At 51.1% G+C, this 19,618-nt stretch overlaps 1 protein-coding gene across 2 annotated transcripts in view; it reads left to right on the forward strand.

Annotated features, from left to right (window-relative positions):
• Positions 1-4,129: 4,129 nt before the first annotated feature.
• Positions 4,130-19,618, forward strand: part of NRP2 (neuropilin 2) — a gene marked incomplete at its 3' end in the record, with an annotated part of 79,369 nt that continues 63,880 nt past the window's right edge. For both annotated transcript variants that reach the window (XM_080347119.1, XM_080347120.1), the window contains exons 1-2: positions 4,130-4,561; positions 14,721-14,898. In XM_080347119.1, the coding sequence (XP_080203245.1) occupies positions 4,489-4,561; positions 14,721-14,898 (251 nt within the window). In that variant the 5' untranslated portion in view covers positions 4,130-4,488. The remainder of the gene's footprint in view (positions 4,562-14,720; positions 14,899-19,618) is intronic.

Raw genomic sequence — 19,618 nt, forward strand, 5'->3', positions numbered from 1 at the left:
GGCACCTTTCTCACAAGCTGTATGTGACCCCCTCGTCTCTTCCATTTCCCCTTCCAGGTCCTTTCACTGTGCCAAACAACAGCATGCAATCATCTTGTGGGGGTTATTTCTGCCTAATGTACCCACCCAGTGGGATTTCAGTGAACATTAAAGCGGTAGATGGAGCCTTTAATGAAGTTAACCTGCTGAAACCAGGAGAGTGTTTGGTTGAAGTACACCTGAAAGCCCTGGATTACACAGCAGCCGCTTCAAAAGAAACCCATTGCCTCCTTTCATACTGCTGCCGTATTGAGAAATAATACAGCACCTTTATATTCAGCCTAATTTAGTCAGCCTGCTGAAGTCTGAAAGCTTTTTTTTATTAACTCTGAAGATGCAGGGGCTTTCCTCCCCCCAGCCGACCCCCCCGCGCAGGCTGTGCTCGGAGCAGGCCCCCAGCAGCACGTCTCAGCACCTCCATTAGTTTGCTTCCTCCATTCTCTTCCCTGTTTTCTGCCATTTATTCACTTTGCCCCATCTCTTTGTTTCTTTCACCATCTCCCTTCTCTGTTCTTCTCTCCTTTTTCCTCTGTTTTTTCCCTCCCTTCTTTTCATTTCTACTTTGCAAGCTGCCTCAGCGCTCCCCTCACTTCCCTTGCAGCGGTGTCACCCTCTGGCTCTCCCACAGCTCTCTGCCAGCTCCTGGCACCCTGCAGTCAGGCTGGCAGCTGGAAAAATGGGGGGGACACACATGTTAGGAGGTGGGTGGGCAAGCACTGACCCACTGCAGCACCCACAGAGCCAAAGGGGCAGCCTCAGCTCACCCTGCTGCCGCTGCTTGCAACTGCAGATCGGCGGGCACGGTGCTCCCCATGAAAAATTAACTGGGCAGCTTGCTAATTAAGCCACCTCTACAGCAGGAGTTTATGGAGTTGAATGCAACACACCAAACTGCTTTCTCCAAGTTGGGGTATTGGCCGGCTTTTTGAACACAGACGAATTCCCGAGCAAATAGTCTGGCTGAAGACTAGGGCTAATGGGATGCTAAGGTAATTATTGGCTATTTGTGGCTATAAAATGAGATCTCGTAATCATGCACCTGATAGACTAATAAAAACATTTTATATGATGCACTTAGAGCTTTTTAGCTGCAGATCTCAAAGCACTGTCTGGAGGAGGAAAACTGCAGCGAGAAGTCTGCGCTCCAGCAAGGAGTCAGGGAGACAACCCACAACGTCTGCCCCCGTGCCCCACGCTCCCGGTCCTCGGTTATCCTGCCAAAAGTGTTTGAGTCCCACTCTCCTGCTGACTACAATACTTATGGTTTTATCTGGGCTGGGTATCATTTTTCCCCACTCTCATTCCTAACCCTGTTTCAGTCGTACCATGTTGTTTTCTCTGGAAGGCTGTCAAGTTCTGTGTTGGAAATAGTGTATTTTGACATAAAACTGGGGGAGAGACCTTGTTTGTCCAGCTACTCTGGAGCCCAGAGAAGGTTACAGGAATTCACGATGCCTTGGTTTCAGTTTTATTTTCTTTTAAAATCAGGATTGAGAAAGACTCTAAGGAGAAGCTGGGGGGTTTCCTGCTTTACAGACACCTCCTGATGGTCAGTTCACAGGGTGAGAAGGACTCACTTAGAAAGGGGAAGCTGTGATTGAAAATAAATGAGGCTGTGTGATCAATGTTGAAAAGGAGCTGCAATTAGAGGGAAGAGAAGAAGGGAAACCCCTGGGTATGAAGGCCCTCTGGTCAGCAGCAAGGAACTAGGCAGAGCTGGAGGACATGAAGGCTTTCTGCTGGAGGAGAGGAGACAGATGGGGAAATTTCACCGCATCACAGCTCTAACTAATGCTTGGGCTGCAAAATTCCTTCAACCAAATTTAATGCAGATGGTACAGTACCATTAAATTACATATTATCTCATTTTCAGTGAGGTTCTGTGGATGTTTCTGACTTACAGATATGGAAAAACGCCGGAGTTCCCGATGGGTTTGGCGAGTGCTTACTCATGGGTTTTAAAGACCCACAAGAGGATTGAAGGGAGAGCAGAGCCCTGAGCCCTTTGTCAGAAGCAGGACTTCCACAGCATGGAGAGCTGATGGAGTCCCCCTGGAGCAGGGAGCAGCTGCCCCTGGAAACAGGCACAGGTAAGTTCAAGGTGCACAGCTTCACCTTGTGCTCAGTTCCTTTAAACCTGAAAGAGCATCTGAGTCTTAAATGCTCCCAGTAGAGTATTTTTGGCTCTTTTGTACCTGAGCTGGACTAGTAGGTGTCACCAGCTTGGTTGTCATCCTGTCCTGAACACCTGCAGCGGTAGAAACTGCCTGGTATTTTAGTTGTGCCTTTCCTTTCCTGACAGTGGCACGTTGTGGAGAGCAGACCTGAGATCTGACACTGAACACAGGGCTGGATTTGTGGAGAGCTACTGAAAAGCAGCTGAGAGAAACCTCTGTGGAGCAGCAGGTAACTTCATTTCCCATCACCATTTTCTTTCCTAGGGTTGCCTTCTCTTCACTCAGTAGCAGATCAGAGCTGGTATCAGTTCAACATCATGTTTGCACTCCTCTGTTGGCCTTAACCAGGGGAAACTCTAACTGAACGTAATGGCAGGAAAATTGCCCCTGTGCTAAATAGTGTGTGAGATGGGGCCGTCTCTGGTTAGGGCTTGGTAACCTCTTCCTTTTCCATGCACATCTCAATAGAGGGATGATTCATGCTGTGGGTTTATATTACACTCCAATATCTGTGTTATGGTTTGCAAGGGCTATTTATACACACAAAAAAATCACACTCTGCTAGCTTGATAGTAGTCTAACCATAAGCAAGTAGTAAATACAATAATAGTTGCATAATTCCACATCAAAATAGAACAAATAAGGCAGCAGACTTGGTTGCCACTGGCTTTGCATTGACTTCAACAGGTGTTGGAGCACATTTGAGCTGCAGAAGATGCAAAATCAGGTATCAAAACACACAGAAGGAAGAGCGATGCTACAGCCCTCAGGGTAACGGCTGAAATATCAGATCTATCTGTCAGGCCAAATCTGTTGCTGTCAATGAACTTCCACTGGTCTCGGAGGAACCTGGTGTGTTCGTGTTGTGTGAATGTGCTCAAACAGGTTGGCATCGTGATTTCATTGACATGAGCTGGTGATGCTACCCGTAACTGATAGACAGCAGAGTACAAAATAATTGGTCTCATCACCCTAAACGAATACCAGTGAAACGTTTGTACTTTCACTCTCACCCACACAGTGATGTATCTCACTTATGCCACATGCCAGTATCTCTTCACTAATTACCAACTTAAAAAAAACTGAGGTAATGGAGTTTTAATCCCTTTGTCTACTGCATGTTTGGAAGTTGGAATCTATAGGGACTGATCAACAACATAAAAAGTTTGCTTTTAGGTAGCTTTTTGATGCAGGGTTTTAGGGCTCATTTCCCTTGCATGCTTTGAAATTCCACCTCTCAAACAGCACGGAGGCGTGAGTTCGCCCCAGTTTGCCAGGTACTGTCTCTTAAGCCTGTTGCTGTCTGTGAATTTAAGCAGTAAGCAAACTCAAGGTCCCGCAGGTTCCAAGCCAGGCAGGGGCTCCTCACCTTTTCGGGGGCACAGGCAAACAAACTTTCTGAGCACTCTTAAGGTGACTATGTGAACGCTGCTCTCTTGTGTTTTTAAAGAGCATCTTGGAGAAAAAAAAAACGGTTGGTAGACTGGAAGCCAGTTGCGGTGCGGTCCCGGACAGGTTTTGCGTTTGTCCCTTCAAGCAGCCTTTGCACCTCCAGGCGGGTGTCAGAAGGAGGGAGCGTGTTCTCCCCGCTCCCACCGTGCCACGGCGGCTCCTGGCTCTCGGCGGCAGCCCAGGAGCAGGGACAATCCTTGTCCTGATGCTCCCCCATCTGACAATTTCTGGGTGTCTCCCTTCGCACAGCCCTGCTCTCCGGCAATTATTTCCATCGAGTTTTACGATTCTTGCCTGCGCCGCGATGCCGGGAGCGCTCGGGGAAGGGGCAACCGCGGCACGGCGGGGATGCGCCCGGCCCTCCGCACCCGCGGAGCCGCTCGGCGCTGCGGGAGCCCCCGTGTTTTCCGCGGCTGCGGGCGGGGCGGTGCGCGGACGCGGGGCGGTGCGCGGGCGCCCCGAGGGGGCGGTGCGCGGGCGGGGGGCGGCGCCGGCGCTCGGCGCTGACAGCCACATGCCGCCCTGCCTGAAAAGGCTGCGAGGCGCCGGCGGGGAGGGAGAGGACGCGCAGACGGCGCCCCAGCCCGCACTGCCACCGCCGCGCCCCGGGGGATGCCGAGGCGCCGGCCCCGCGGGTCGCCCTAGGGGAGAGGCGCTCCGCCCGCACCGCCCGCCCCGCAGCCCCGGCCCGGGGGAGGCCGCTGCCCCGCGCTGAGCCCCGCCGGAGCCGCTCGCGAGTGGGGCGCCCACGCGGGGCGAAGCCCGGCCCCGCAGCCGCGGGTGGTTGTTTTTTTTTGCTTTTTTAAATTTCTTCCGAAGGATGGATACGTTTCTTCTCGCGTGGGGATTTCTAGGGCTGTGCTTGCCCGGCTCCGGAGGCACGGCGGAGACAGGTAAGGCGTTCCCCGGGGCGGGGGAGCCCTTCTCGCCCGCCCAACTTTGAGGTGCCCGGGCGCACGCACTGAGGCTTCGCCCGGCCTCGGGCATCGCGTAGGGAATAAAAGAGGGATCGGCGGCACCGCGCAGCTTTCGCATTACGGGATCTGGGGGGGTTCGTGCTGTGGCGGGGCGGGGATGGCGCAGCCCCCCGGCAAAGCGCGCAGCGGGTGTAGCCGCGCAGCTCCCATCGCCCGGCGTGAAGGAGCGAGAGGACGGAGCCGCGTTGGAAAGTTGCGTGCCGGTTTTTGATGGGGGCACGGTGAAGGGTAGGGACCAGCCGCATCCTGGGCACCCGCCTCCGGATGCCCGCGGCCCCGTGCCCGGTTGCAACCTCGGGAAACTTTGGGTGGGCAATGAACATCCTCTGGCGGGGAGCGGGCAGCCGTGCAGGGCGCCGCTGGGAGCTGGCGAGGCGGGCGGCAGCACCCGCATATTGGAGACACCCTCCGGGAAAGCCCACGGTACGCGCCGGGGCGTCCCGGGAGAACTCTCAGGTTTTGGGGTGCGAGTGTGTTTTTCTGGTCTTTGCTTAAGAACTAGGCTGGGCTGTCAGGAGGCGCTGGGTGCTGGCATGGCTTCGGCTTAGGGACAGGAGAGGGGCACGGGCGGGCTGAGGCTGGGCCCTGTGCTCCCCAGCCACTGGCCTGTCTCATGGGGACAGCAGGGTCCCCACCTGAAGCAGTCACTGGAGGAAAAGGATATACCTCTCCCAGCCGTCACCGCTCTCTTGGGGCTCCTTTTGCGGTCAGGAGCTCCCCAGCAGGACGGTGGTGCCAAGCCAGCAGCTGCTGAGCCGAGGGTTTCCCTCCCATTAGTCGGGCCTGGGGACATGTCTCATGGGGACAGAGGGTCCTGAGCCACGGGCTGGCCCAGGCAGCATTACATGGCAAGGCGTGATATGCGTGCATCGATCCCTGCCGTTTCCCCTGCCCCGGAGCCGCATGGCCACCGGCTCCCCTTAGAAAGGGAAGTGGGAGAGTCTCTGCCGCCTGAGAAAGTCCATCTTTTTTTGCAGCAGTGAAGCACGCACGTTCCCGGCAAACATGCTCTATGTACATTCAGTTGCCGGTGGGCATCGCCTCCTTCCTTATGATTATAAAGAAAAAAATCCCATCTTTTGTTTGAATAGGGAAACAAATGAGTAAGCACTCGATGGGGTGAGGAGAAAGGGCAAAGTCCTGCCGAGTGCAACAGTCTTTTCAGGTGGTCCCTGATGCGGATGCAGTGTCTCATCTCCTGGAGTGGGTGTTGTGGAGAGGCAGATCGGGCTGTAACCTGAGGGTGCGCTGGCCAGGGCTGCGATCCCTCTGGCTGCCTGTGCCTTTGTGACTCCCTCCTTCCCCCCTTGAGTGGGCTTGGGGTCCGGAGTTTTAGCTGGGAAGGGGTTTATGAGCCAACTGTGTCTCCGAGGCCGTTCAGTTGCCCTAAGAAATGTTTATTTGAACGTGGGGTTTTCCCGGCTAAGCGGAGCATCACATGGTGTTGGATCCAGCAAGGAAGTTTCTCCCTGCGGCTGACACCAGCGGCTGTTTGCTGAGACGTTGTTGTGCTGCAAACTCGGTCAAATGACTTTATAGCTAGCCCAGTGACTAAAGGTATGGGGTAATGGGATGTGAAGCTCGATCAGGCTATGCTCAGCTCCAGTAAATTAGCCAGCCTAGTAAGAAAAAACATGCCAGAGGTAGATGGATTTATGTTTCAGTCTGGTGTATCTGAAAGCCTTGCCCTATTATGAAAGTCCCTCTTAAGGTTCCCTAAGGGAGGTTAGTAGAGAGGGGAGATGTATTTAATAGACAATAATATGATAATACACATGGAAAAAGTGCTCGTGCAATATTTCTACAGTAAGAGATAAACAGCGCAGCTGCCAATTTGTATGTAGCCAAGCAAACCCTGAGATAACCATGGAGGGGAGTGGGTGGGAGACCCTGGAAGATAAATCTGAAGGCTGGATGACTGTGTGTTTTTCATCTTCCTGTAAAAAGCAATCAAGTAAGAAAGTAACAGATTTGAGTGACCCAAGTACTGAGCTGTTCAGATTATGTTTATGCATCTCCGAGCAAAGCTCACTCTCGAAGCCCTCCAAATAGTTTGCTTAAAAGCTAGTATTTTTAGTAATGACTTGGGAGATATAGCAAGGTGGGGAGTGGGACCAAAACAAATTGCTGCCAAGCAGGCACACGCTGCACACATACAAACATGAACACACGCACACCCACGCAAGTGTTGAGTGTAATGCCTTTTGCCCGTTGTGCTGTTAACTCGTCTCTTACTGGGAACAAAAGCTTTTTTAGTCTAGGAACCAGACAGTTGTCAGGAGCATCTCTGAGAATGACTGATCCAAGCTCAGTGGGGGGCTCCGACCCAGGTTAGGATGCTGCATTTTGTTTTCCTAACTTTCTTGCCACAGAAAAATCATGGTTTGTGGTGTCCGGAGAGACAGGCAGGCATACGGATACCAGGGGGCTCTAGAGCCACTTCCCATCTCCCTGCCCTGTTCCTTCTCTCCGCCGGCCCCCTTCCCAGTATTTACTCTGTATTTGGTACCTCGTGCGTGGCTGAGAAGGTTAAAATGGGAAAGCAACGTGCTTTGCTGGGCTGGAGAAGGCAGTGCTCTGCGTCCCAGCAATGTGCTGTGCTGGGCAAGCGGGTGCGTTGGTTTCCTAGCAGAAACCTACCGTGCTACCAGGCTACAGGACATGGTGGCCTTGTATCGCAGATAGCCGGAGAGGAGAAAGCATCCTTCGCGGGGTTTAGGAAGCTGTCAGGTTCAGATAAGGCTGGGATCTTATCCTGTGGGACCCCCTGTTGTATTAATAAGGAAAAATTAATTTTTAAGCACTGGGATTGCTGCCAAATTATATGACCTCTGACAGACCAGCTGCGCTAGGAAAAATAAATCGTCTATATCAGAGACCCGTGATCCTCTCAGAAATTGAAAAAGTGGGTGTTTAGCTGCAATGGTGGGGGCAGATTGCAGCAGCCTGAGAGCAAACTGGAAGCTGCTAAACTTGCTCTCCATTGTGCGGTGAAGTCACCGCCACCGTGTCCCTATGGGGTGTTGGGAATACAGTTGTCTGATCCGGGAAGTGTGGAGGGCTGATGTGCCTGCACACACCCAGGCTGGGGCTCACGGTGCGGGCAGAAGTGGGCTGTGAGCATTTCCAGTTCTACCCTCAATCTGCACCAGCCCTTTGACACATTTCTAATTATAATCCACACACAGACAAAAAGGTAGCTGGGCTATTTTCGAAATCCCTGTCTACACCCTGGTGGAAACCGCAATACTAGCAACAACATAAATCAGGGCTGTTGCTAGCAGTGTTGCACACGGCTTAGCGCTACAGTAGCATGGTTTTAATCATACTCGGAATCAAAGGGTCAGCCTCTCCCTGCCTGAGCCAAATCACAATCTCAGAAGGCCGAATCCTGAGCCAGGCTTGATGCCTGCGCAGTTAAAAGACACAAGCTCAGACACGGAGGAGAGGTTTGTCAGCACGAGGTCGGCAGGCACGGGGCCAAACACTCGAAATCACAACTCGACTCTGTAACCCTTTATGTGTGCAAGTGATGCCCGCGGATCGCATGCAGAAGGACAGCCAGGGTGATGCTGGGGGGACGGGGCCCCGACTGCAGCCTTGGTGAGGCAGCTGCTTCTCAAATGGGCTGGGGAAAGGGGTATGAGCCATGAGTTGATGTGCAGAATAGCTCTGAGTGATATCCACAGGGATGGATGGCTGCAGAGACTTTCTGGCTGAATGCTTCTCCCCCTCTCTTCATACTTGATGGGTCAAAGAAAATGAGCCCCAGAGATGAAGTGCTGGGCTCCAGGTCTTTGAAACCTGCCCTGATTTCTCCCTGTGCATTTGAGACAAAGGCCAGGCATCTGCCCCAGCTGTTGTGGTGGGTCACCCCTGGCTGTGAAGTGCTGTTTGTGTGGCGCTTGGATGCCTGCCTTTCTCTCTAGGAAGACAGTGAAGCCTAAAGGACATTGTCCTTTCACTCTGCTTACATTTTGTTGAAGGGCTCCTTTGGACTCTGTTTTTTGGGGGATGCCTGTGGGGAGAGGAGGGAGGAAATCCCCAGCACCTCGTGTATGTAGCCACATACGCACACGCTTACTATCTCCCTGACTCCTCATCTCTCGTCACAAGCACACAAACCTTTACCTTTTCTCCTACACACAGAGCACCTGCAGTGCTCACCACCTTGCTGCCTGCCGTGCACACGCTCCCGCATCCTCCTCCTGAGCCGGGGGTGTTGCGGGATTCGGAGACGCTCTGCCAGCTGCTTTGGGAAGAGGCAGCAATAAATGCCATTGCCCGGTGGGGAAAGGCAGGATTCTGTTTCAGAGCGGACCCTGACAGATGGGCTCAAAAGGTAGTGAGAAAGCTGGGAGGGTGCAGGGAGAGATGAGAGACGAGATAGGCTTTTTTTTTTTTCTTCTTGGAATTGTCATCATAACAATACTAATTAGTATTTCAGAGGCATTGAACACCTTTCAACAAGCCTGAAGCTCTTTAGAGAGGAATCCTAGGTGAATCCATGGCTCGCTCTTTAATGTGTGGAGTTAGAAATATCTCTTGCTTTTTCTCCGTGGCCCTCAAACCAGCCTGTTACTGATAGCATTCATGGGGGTGTTACAGCGAATTGTTTCATCCCCAGTGTAGTCTATAGGTAGGGCAGCAGGCTGTCATGCAGGAAGCCTCTGCTTTATTTCTGTCTCTGCTCTGAGCCTCCAGGCTTCCCTGAGTCTCTGTTTCCCTGGCTGCAGCACTGGGGAGGTTTCCTCCAAAACCGCCCGATCTGCAGCTTGGAGGTCTCCTGAAGCTGCCACCTATTCCTGGGAGATGGCAGTGTGTTTCTGCGAGACTTCAAACCCTCGGGAGCCTGACACAGAGGCAGGAGAAGCAGGTGTGATTCCTGCGAGTTCAATACGCAGTTATCCCCCTCCCTCGCACGTGCACATGCACGCTCGCGCGGTCTCTCAAATGATTACCGGAGTAGCCAGGAGTTGTAATCCCAGACCTACCAATTACATTTGCAGGCAAGCCGGGAGAATTGTGTACACACATATCTATAAAAAGACTAACACTATTAAGCCAGTTGCTCTATTGGAATTACATTTGCCTGTGATATAAGATGACAAATAACAAAGTTAGTGGAGGTGGCACCATGTAAAACTAGGATATAAAATCTCATCAAATATACAAGTTGGGAGGGGGTAGAACCACCAAAACACCAACATTTAAATGTCAAGGTGGTACACTTGAGTCAAGTGGCACAAAGTGATGCCAGCCCCTGGAAGATGGCTATCCAGAACTGCAGGGGTGGAAATCAGCTGAGCTCCAGTGGTTTCAAAGCAAATTACCTGGATTTGCATGCAGGAATTAGCCCTCTCATTTTCTGCAGTGAGGCTTGAGTAGGTCTCTATTTCAGGTTTTCACTTAATTCTTCTGTGCATTACCATGGCAAAGAAAGTGCAAGTATCAGAAATCTCCAAATCCTCTCCTCTCTCTTCCTCCTCCAAGACTCCCTTCTTATTTAAAAATAATTTAAAACGATCTCTTTTTGCAAAGGCTCACAGCTCAAATGTTCCATTTGCTGAGCTTCCCGGCATTCCCCTCTCACTGCTGTCCAGCACTATAAAGTGAATATATTGCATCCCTTCCCAGTTGCCTTAGGAAGTGGTCAAACGGCTGCATTCCTCAGCTGATGGATTGGCGCGTTCCTTTCTTGCTTAAGCCCAGGCAGTGTTTTTATGAGCCTGTCTCATGACACTTTGAATCAAACAAAATCCTAGTTCAGATCACAAAAGCAGGCTTTAGATTCTGCTTTGCTGTACCTCTATTTTTAAGTCAAATTTTAGTTAAACTGGTAAAGGCCCTTGAAATGTTCAGGGGGCTTTCCCTGGTTGTGTGAAATCCCTAGATGAGTGTGTGGGTACCACTCAGGGGTGAAATGTGCCTGTTAAGTGCTTTGTGTTGTTTGGGTGTGTTTGTCCATTAATTTGCTCAGGAAGCCTTTGAAGTTTTATCTTGCAATCCAAAGCAAACATGCTTCTGCTAAAATGATCTGTGCTACTGGGGATAAAATATCTAATCTTATTAGCTTCCTCTGCACTATGTCTCTCTCCTCGGCCAGTGGCTAAGCTGTATCAGTTAAATCCAAGGGTTCACATTTGTGTTCCTGCCATACGGTTTGGGATGAGAGCCCATCCATGAGAGCCCAGGGAATAAGGCAGGATGAATGTTAATGGTGATGAATCCTCAGCGCAAGAGATCTGTTTGTCCCCTCCATACCTGTGTTCGACAAAGTGCTTGGATGCACGTGGACCTTGAAAGACTTTGCTTCTTGGAGAGCTGTTTGACTCTAACAGGACTGAAGCACAGGGTTTACTGTACAAGGGCTTGTGCCAAGCTCAGCAGCTCCGAGAGCAGTGGGTTGTGCGAAGAGAATGCCTTAGATTTTTGTATACATCCCTGAATTACATCCCCAAAGTAAACTGAACCCAGCAGACCAAAACACACGATCGTTTTCTGCCCGTGCTACAAGCGCTGAGAGGCTGTAGTATGTGTGTTTGTTGTGAAACGGGCCTCTCTGGTGATGATTATTTTTATTACAGGCAGAGTTGGCTTTAGTTTCTGTGTTGAAGATCCAACAATAACAGCGAGCCCTGCTCCCCTGGGGTGAGGGAAATCCAGAGGGGTTTAATCGGCAGGAAATTCAAGTAGGAGAATGCTGTGCTCCCAGCTGAAGGCTTCAGCATGTGCTGATGAGCTGCAGAGCTGAAAAACCCCAAGTGTGGGTGAGGTTCCCGGCTGGCTGTTATTTTCAGGCCCTCCCCAAGGGATGACTGCTCATTGCAGCCTGAGGGAAGGAGGCTTCATCAGCCTGGATGTCTCCAGCAGGTCAGGGCAGGGAAAACGGACTCTGCCCCTCGCAAAGGGTGAGGAGCTCAGCTGCTGAGACCCATCTCCATGGGAATCTGGTGATTTCCCAGCCTGCTCCAACACCGCCGACCTCCGTAGCCTCCGCTGAGAAGCCCGGCTGCTCTCCCGTGTCCTCGCCATGGGCACCCGCTCCGCTGGCCCCCGCACCGTGCAGGCTGGCAGAGGCCCCAGCAGTTTGCTTTCGATGCCTGCGTTTTGCTTACTGAGCAACGGGATGTCCCACACACCTGGCAGACTTGGCTTATACCTCAGAATTTAATTTTCATTTTCTTAAGTGAATTCAGGGCTGGCAAAAGCTGCCAGAGCCCATTGGCTGCAAAGCACATCTTGCTTCCAAAGCATGCAGCCTGTGCAGTAGCCATGCCACTCACCTTTTTTCTTTTTTAAAAAAATTCAATGCATCAGTTTGAAAGGACACATTTATGTAGCAGCTTGACCCCCTACTGTGTACAAAACATGCCTGATTTTATACAGAAAGCCAGTGCTTGGCATGTCTGCTGAAGCAAACACTTTGCCTGTCAGTGGGCACAGTGATAGATTTTTGTTGTTGTTGCAGAAGTTTATCTGCTAGGTACCGGTGAATCGATAAAGAAAAAGCCCAACAGAACAATTACAAAGATATTAAAGTCCTTTTGCTGCTTCAGATAACTCTAAGAAACCCCTATTTCCCTGCTATGCTCTTGCCCACCATGTGGCCTGGTGCTGTGCATGGACAAGGCAGCACTGTACGGAAGTAGCCCCCTTCATTTCTCTTGACCTTCTTCGGGAGGAAAGAATGAGAGGACAAAATCTGTTCCTCTGAGGGACGCAGATAAGGTTTCCTACAGGTGGAAGACTTCCTCTGCTGCAGAAGGATAGGGGAGATTTCCTGGTGGTATCTGGACACCAGAGGGATGTGGCTGGTGCTCCTGGCTGCTCAGGGGTTTTGCCTGCATGTCCAATTTTGCTCCAGAGACCACAGCCGCAGAGAACTGAAGCAGGCTGTCCTCACCTGAAATCAGGATCAAGCCCGAGGATTCCCTTAGCTCTGTCTCAATGGCCTCGCAGGGCAAGGGAGAAGTTTTAAGATCAGGGTAAAGCTGGGTTCGTGCTCCCAAGTTCGTTTGTCAGAGAAGAGCTGGAGCAAGCTGGAGCCTAACACCTCTGTTCACATCGCAGTTCCCCTCCAACTGGTTGAGTTGCAATGGCTCACGGAGTATTCGTAGTGTCTGGTGTGAGTAAGGGGCTAGCAACTTCTGAGTGGTGGGTGATGTTGGTGGTATCAGCCTAGCGGGTAGCATGTGTGTGAAAGCTGGAGAGACAGGGAGGGAATGACGAGGTGTGGAAGGATTGACTGTATTTTCACTGCTTCGAGACTTTGCCCTTTCCAAGAAAAATAATCTGCAGCTTGAATATTTCTCTTTGCTGGAGGGGGTGGACATGTGTGCAAACGAGGTGTGAATTTTTATGAGAAGGTGTGAAAGTGTGTACATGAGTGAAGTGTGAATTACACGTCTATTTGTACATTGATGTCAACAAGTCAGTGAATTTCTTCCTTCCACGTGAATGTCTCTTTCTTTCTCTCTCTCCTCCAAAACCCACATAGACACGTGTGTGGGCAAATATGCCTTGCTGAGAGAAGAGGTTTGTGCAAGAACGTAGGTTTGTAAATGTTTGTGTGTTGAGCAAGCTCTCCTATGGAACAAAACCAGATGTTTTTTGGTATTCTCAGCTCTTCTGTGGCAGCGTTGTGATTTTTCCACTCATATTTTTCAGGATACTTACAGGATTATTTTAAGAAGAAAGGGAAGGCTGCAGAGATGCCTTTGAGTGTGTGAGAGGAAAGTTATTTTGAAGAATGAATACGTTAGAGGCCATGAAAAGTACGGGGGAAACTGAGACAGTGCTTTTTCACGGCAAAGGAAGCCTCGCTCCGCCACGACGAGCCCTGCTGTTGCCCTTGTCCCACACAAGGCACGTGCATTTTCTGCTGGCAGCGTGCAGGCAGCAGGTTGTTTGTTCAGAGTGTTTTTTCCAGGAAGCATTGCTGCCCAGGGGTCCCGCCTGGCTCCTGCTGCTGCCGAGGGGAGGGCAGCGTGAACTGCGGGCTGGGATGTCCCACCGAGAGTCAGCAGACTTGTGACAGCCTGGCAGGGGACACCTCTGGGACCTGACGGACCCTGGCGGTTTTGCTGTGTGTGAGGAGTCAATGATGTCTTCTGGGGGGCAGCTGTGGTGGTGACAGGGGAGGGGGACAGCCAGAGGGACACAATAGAGACCCTGTGGAGAAAGGGACTTTGCTGGGGTTTGTAGCGCGTTATCAATTGACCCTGTGATGCAGATTTTCCTCCTAGCAAGTAATGCAATAATAAATCTGATTTGCAGCGTTCATGAGATTAAATGTTTTTTTTGAAGATGAAATCACCCTCCAGGGCCTGCTCTAACCCGGAGCTGAGAGTGCTTCCTCCGCTCACCACGCAGCTGCTGCCAGCCCTTTGCGGGTTAGCCCCACAAAACCACCACTGCTGATTATCCCCGTCTGCAGTTCCAAGCCTTAGCTTGAAAGGGTTTGGGATGAGATGGGGCGGTGGGGCAGGCGGGTTGGGGGGGGAGAGCACAGCCAGAGAAGGGCTGTCTTGGAGACACTGGACACTGTCCCCAGCTCTGCCAGTGGCCAAGTGGGTGAGACCAGGTCACCATCAGCCTCGCCGTGCCTCAGTTTCCCTTCTTGGGAACGGCAAACTTTTCTGCTCTTCTTCAGCTGTATCAAGGGTCATACAAGTTGAAATTTTGGCGTCTCCGGAGGCTGCCACAGAGCAGCTTGTAAAGGAGGCAAAAGAAGAGATAAAACAAGGTGGCTCCAGATGATCTGATATCAATCTGTCTCTTGCTTTATGGCTCTGTAATTGCCTCGGCAAGAGCATTTATTTCTCTTTTCTGGTCTGTGTGAAATGTGGTATGTAAGTGTGGCAGGAGGTGGAGGGGGGAAAAGACGTTTGTTGTGTAGAATAATTGTCCTTGCCCAGAGGTTAATATGAAATATTAGAGTACCGAACAGATGTCAGTGGCCTGGAGAATGGCCTTTATCAGACCTCCCCTGGCAGTGGCCCGGAGGGACCGGCTGTGCGCAGCAATGCCCAGAACCCGTTTCAGTGCCTTGTTCCCCTTTGTGTCTCTGCAGCTCAGCCGTGTGGGGGCCGCCTGAACTCCAAGGATGCCGGGTACATCACCTCCCCGGGGTACCCCAATGACTACCCCTCCCACCAGAACTGCGAATGGGTCATCTACGCCCCTGAATCCAACCAGAAGATCATCCTCAACTTCAACCCTCACTTTGAAATCGAAAAGCATGACTGCAAGTAAGAGCCTTCCTCTTCCTCTCTAGTACAGTCACCTCCTCTTCCCACTTTGTCTAGCAGTATGGGCCTCATGCTTCCTTGTACATGAATACAAGCATCGTCCTGAGCCCCCATAGCGCTTCATCTCATTGCCTTTCGGTGGCAAGTGTGGCTCTACCAACTGTGTGGTTATAAGATGCTGCTTTGGGTACATAGGATGAGCCTACTCTGCATTGAGCTGGTGGTTCTTAACTCAGCCCAAAATCACCTGAAAACAAAAGCTAACAGGTTTTCAACCCGAGTTTGACTTTGGTTACAAGGCAGCTTGTTTTTCTCAGTGTTGAATTGGCCTCAGTGTCCTTTTAAGCCGTGTTGGGAGAGCAGAGCAATTTCCTGGCATGTAACTAGGCAGAGGTATGGCACAGAGAGCCAGCCCTAGGGCTGGAGACCCAGGCTGTTTGGGCTGGATCTGACTCTCCACAGTGCTTATTCTGCTGCATTTTGTAAACTGGGGGTTTGGTTCTGTTTGCCTTTTTTCTCTTTTCTTCTAAGAAGGGACTTGGAAACTAAATGTCCGGGGAAAACAATTAACAGCTAGTAAAGAATAATTAACGGCATCAAAGGGCACTATAAAAGGCTGAGTTAATAACATGGTCTCAGCAGACATATAAACCTGTGTATTTAATCTGGAATCCACAGGCAGCTACAGGGATACCTGAGCTGTTTAGGAGCTTGGGGTCTCCTAAAATGGGCCTGACACAGCAGTCTTGCCAGACACACTGGTCCTATTGATTAAAAGGGGGTTATATATGGAGAGGGAAACTCTTTGCATAAAGGACAGAGGGACAAGGGAAGCATTTATGGGACTGTAGGATCCGTCCTGTGGAGAACAAAGAATTCAGCATGGGTTTGATGAGGTACTGGAGATTATGAAGCGTAGAGCTGGGTTCTTAGCTACTGTAAATCAGCATGGCTTCTCTAAAACTGTAATGCAGGTGTGCTGACTGATGTCACTGGGCATCTCATCACCCTCTACAGATAAAGCCTGGGCTAATAAGGCTTCGAGCACCATGAACTCTCCCTGAAGTCAGTATGTGTGCAAGGCGTTTAGCACTTTGCAGGAGTTTGGTGCGGGCACAGATGAACACAACAATGCCTTGGCAGTGCACGCAAGAATGATGGTTGTTATCAGATTTTGTTATTGCTTGTACAAGCTGAATTGTATGGCCTTCTCACAGCTAATGCGGTTGCCCCAAATCCGCCGTAATAAAAGCTTTATAGGCCTATATTTGCAGTGTGTGGAGTGTGCAACATGTACTGGGCAGGGGAATGTTGTGTGCTGGGCAGGAGGGACTCCATCTTCTGCCTCTCCAAGGTCTTGGGTAAGCAAAGCCAGGTTGGTCAGAGAGCCAGAAACTCCCATGAGCAACCTGGCTTTTTCCTCCATGTGTAGGAAGCTGTCAGTTTTGGCTCTGAGCACCCTGGACAACCTCTGCTATGTTTTGCTGCCTGTGAGAGAGCAGAACCTGGTCCCGAGCTGCAGGTGGTGTGTGCTGGAGGGGCTACCTGGACGCTGCAGGTGTTGTCCCCTTGCTGCTTTCTACCTTATCACGGCAGATCTTCTGAGCGGCTGCTGCGCAGTCTCGCCCTTTCCCTTTCTGTGTGTACGTGAACGCAGGGAGCCTTCCGTTAAAGCAGAAAGGTTTGAGTTGGAGGCGTTTGGTCCCCCGTGTGGGACATGAATGGTGGAGTGTTTGTCAGGGTCTCTGATTCAGTTCAGCTCCTGCGGCAACATTGCTCTCTAGAAACCAGGTATTAACATCAAACCTCTCCTGAAAGTGAAGTTTGCCTGCACGTGTATCCCCGCAGCTGGCACTTGTGTGCAAGAGAAACAGGGTTCATCCACAGGGTACTTGGGCTTCTGCTGCCCACAGGGGTGAGCTGGGAGAGAAGCTCATTTTGGGAGCCTGCAAAGGAGTAAGTGTGAAAGAACTTCATGGACAGTGGTTGATAAAAGGGAAAACCAAACAGGTGAAGACAGGAGGAGGATTTATTTTTTTGTAAGTGCCCTACCAGAAGGACGCAGGTATTAACACTGTGTAATGCTCGGGCATTAAGCAGTGCGAATAGGTGACTATCTAGTAAATAAATCTCATCTGAGCGTTAGAGGGTATTTTATGAAGAAACAAAGGCCTCATTGCAACTGCGGATAGGAACCCTAACAGGAACAGGAGTTCAGCATCAAAGAAACAGTCTCAGGGCAGAGCCCTTCTTTTGACATCTAATCATTAATATAGAGCACATTCGCACGAAGGTGACAGGCTGATGAACCCCCTTGTGGCACTTTGTCTCTGCGCAGACAAGGTTCCCCCTGCTCTGGTGTTGCCAGCTGTCAGAGCAGGGCTGCTCTGTGCTTCCAGCTGCCAGAGCTAAACACCGTAACCCCTTCCTCTGTCGCTTCTTCCTTCTACATCTTGTTTTACCTTATTAGGCTAAAGTTTCTCCCTCATAAAGCATAACATTTACATTCCTAAAACCTATTCTAAGACCTACAAAAATATCTGCAAAAGTCTTCTTAGTTTTACTGTGTCCTTTCTGGCCTTCCTCGTATCTGCTTTAGATTTCCCCTTGGGACGGGAGGCGTTTCCTCCTGTGTTTTGTACCATTCCTGGCACTCTGGGGACCTCTGCGGAAAGGTCAGTGATTTCCCCTGGCCTGGCAGCTGGCCGGAAAGGTCCTGTGTTGATAATAATTCCATGTGAATACCTCCAGAAAAAACTGCAGATACCTGTAATTTTAGAGAGAGGATGGACAGTGTCTCTGGCTTTGGTTACAGGTATTTCATAGATCAAAAGAAATCAAAATGAGTTGCTTTTTGAAGGTACAGTGTCAAATGTATTTACAATATGAAAGAATGAATTTCATGAGCTTTCAGGTTTGGAGGAAGAACCTCTTGCAGAGCACAAGCAGCAAGGGCTGGCTGCCGGACACTGCCTGGAGGGAAGGAGCATCAGCCGGGGGTGCTGCCCCATCCCCAGGTGGTAGCCAGGGGTGGCTGCTCAGTCCTGATTGTTGCCATTGTTTTTCTGGAGACACATCTGGGCTTTAATTATTTGGCTGTGTCCAGCTGCATTAAGAAGTAAATGCCCTCCCCTCCCTCCAAGAGTAATTTGAAGTAATTGAAGCCCCAGAACATATTTATCTCTCTTCTTCTGTGCTCTGAGGAAGCATCTTACTCTGAAAGGCACTTCAGGTTAAGAAAATTTGCCTCCTCCTGCAGTTGTGGCTCTTGTGTGGCAGCACAGCAGGGATCCCTGTTGGAGAATGGGACCTGAGCTGTTGTTCATGCTGTCCTGCAGCTGTGGGGCCACAGTGAAAACGTCACAGCCAAGAGGGAAGTTTGACGTTCTGATAAAAGACCTGCCAAACTATTCGGAAATAACTGTAATAAATAGCTTATCTGCTCACCGTTTCTTACTCTCCGTGCTGCGAGCGCAGCTGTTGCTCGGGCACTATGGCCCTACGCCATGGGTATCTGCTCTCTGGAGAGGGAAGTGACAGCCAGTGGAAAAGAGCACACTGCTGCTGCTGTGGCAAAATGTGTCCGCCCCCCCTCACAGCAATGCCAGGGTTGATTTGTGATCCCAGGAGCGACGTGAATCGTTTGCAATAGGTGTGCAACGGGGGTGGCAATGCCCTGGATCGTGTGGTCACGTCGCGGAGCTGCCCGCTCCTTCCCTATTGCCATTTCACTGTTCTGTCTGCGCTGCTTGCTTGGAAAATCCAAGTCAGAAACCTCAGCTCTGGGTGAATCACTGCATTTATAACCACCTTTTCCATTCGTGCCTCCCTCCCACTGCTAGGTCTCTCTTTGGACTGGTAAGATCTCCCTCTCCAGGTTGGCCACTGACTGCTGCATGGTTCCGCCAGGCTGGGCAGGGCTGCTGAGTGCCGGGCCGTTGCTGTGCACACACGGCAGATGTGCGCTCCCTCCAGACCGCGGCAGATGGGCTTGTGCTCCCCCTGCAAGCGAAAGACCTTTCAGCTGAGTCACAACATCTGCACCAGAGGAACGTTGTTTGAAAAACAAAACAAAGTCAACAACAAAGCACAACCCGACTGATAATCAGACTGTCCCAGGGGGCGTTTCTGTAGTCCTTTCCAATGCATGCTGCAACTGGGTTGTGATGGGTGCGATCCCTGCCTGGGGAGGATTTGGGGGCCTGCTGCTGTGGCTTGCAGCCCCCTCTGGTGGCACATGCCAAATGCTGGAGACGGGGACCCAGGGCTTTAAAAACAGGCAAGAGATGGCAGATTAAAGACAGCCCCGAGCTGCGCAGTCAGACTCTTCCTCCTGACTTTGGCGCCCCACGTCAAACCTGGGGGGTTTCCAGAGATGGGAACTGGGACCAATGAAATGAGGAAATGTATGCGGTTGTCACTGTGACCTCGTAAGTGCCACTGTGGTGCCACAAGAGTTGAAAAAAGTTCAGCATCTTTATCTGTGCTGGGTACTGGGCAGCCACGGCGGGAGGTGCCCCTTCTCCCAGCCTGAAGGGCAGAGGGGACAAAGGTTTGGCAAGGAAAGACCCCCACTTGCTCAGCACCCCTCTTACAGGGGACATGGGCAATGACACACTGCTGTTCCTGGGCCACACTACAAAGGGTCGGTGAAGGCTTCTTGTGGCAACGTGACCATCTCCTGTGCTCACAGGAGACTGGGCACTGGAACAAGCCAGCT

Source organism: Nesoenas mayeri (genome assembly GCF_963082525.1).
Source record: "Nesoenas mayeri genome assembly, chromosome: 6".
NCBI lineage: Eukaryota > Metazoa > Chordata > Aves > Columbiformes > Columbidae > Nesoenas > Nesoenas mayeri.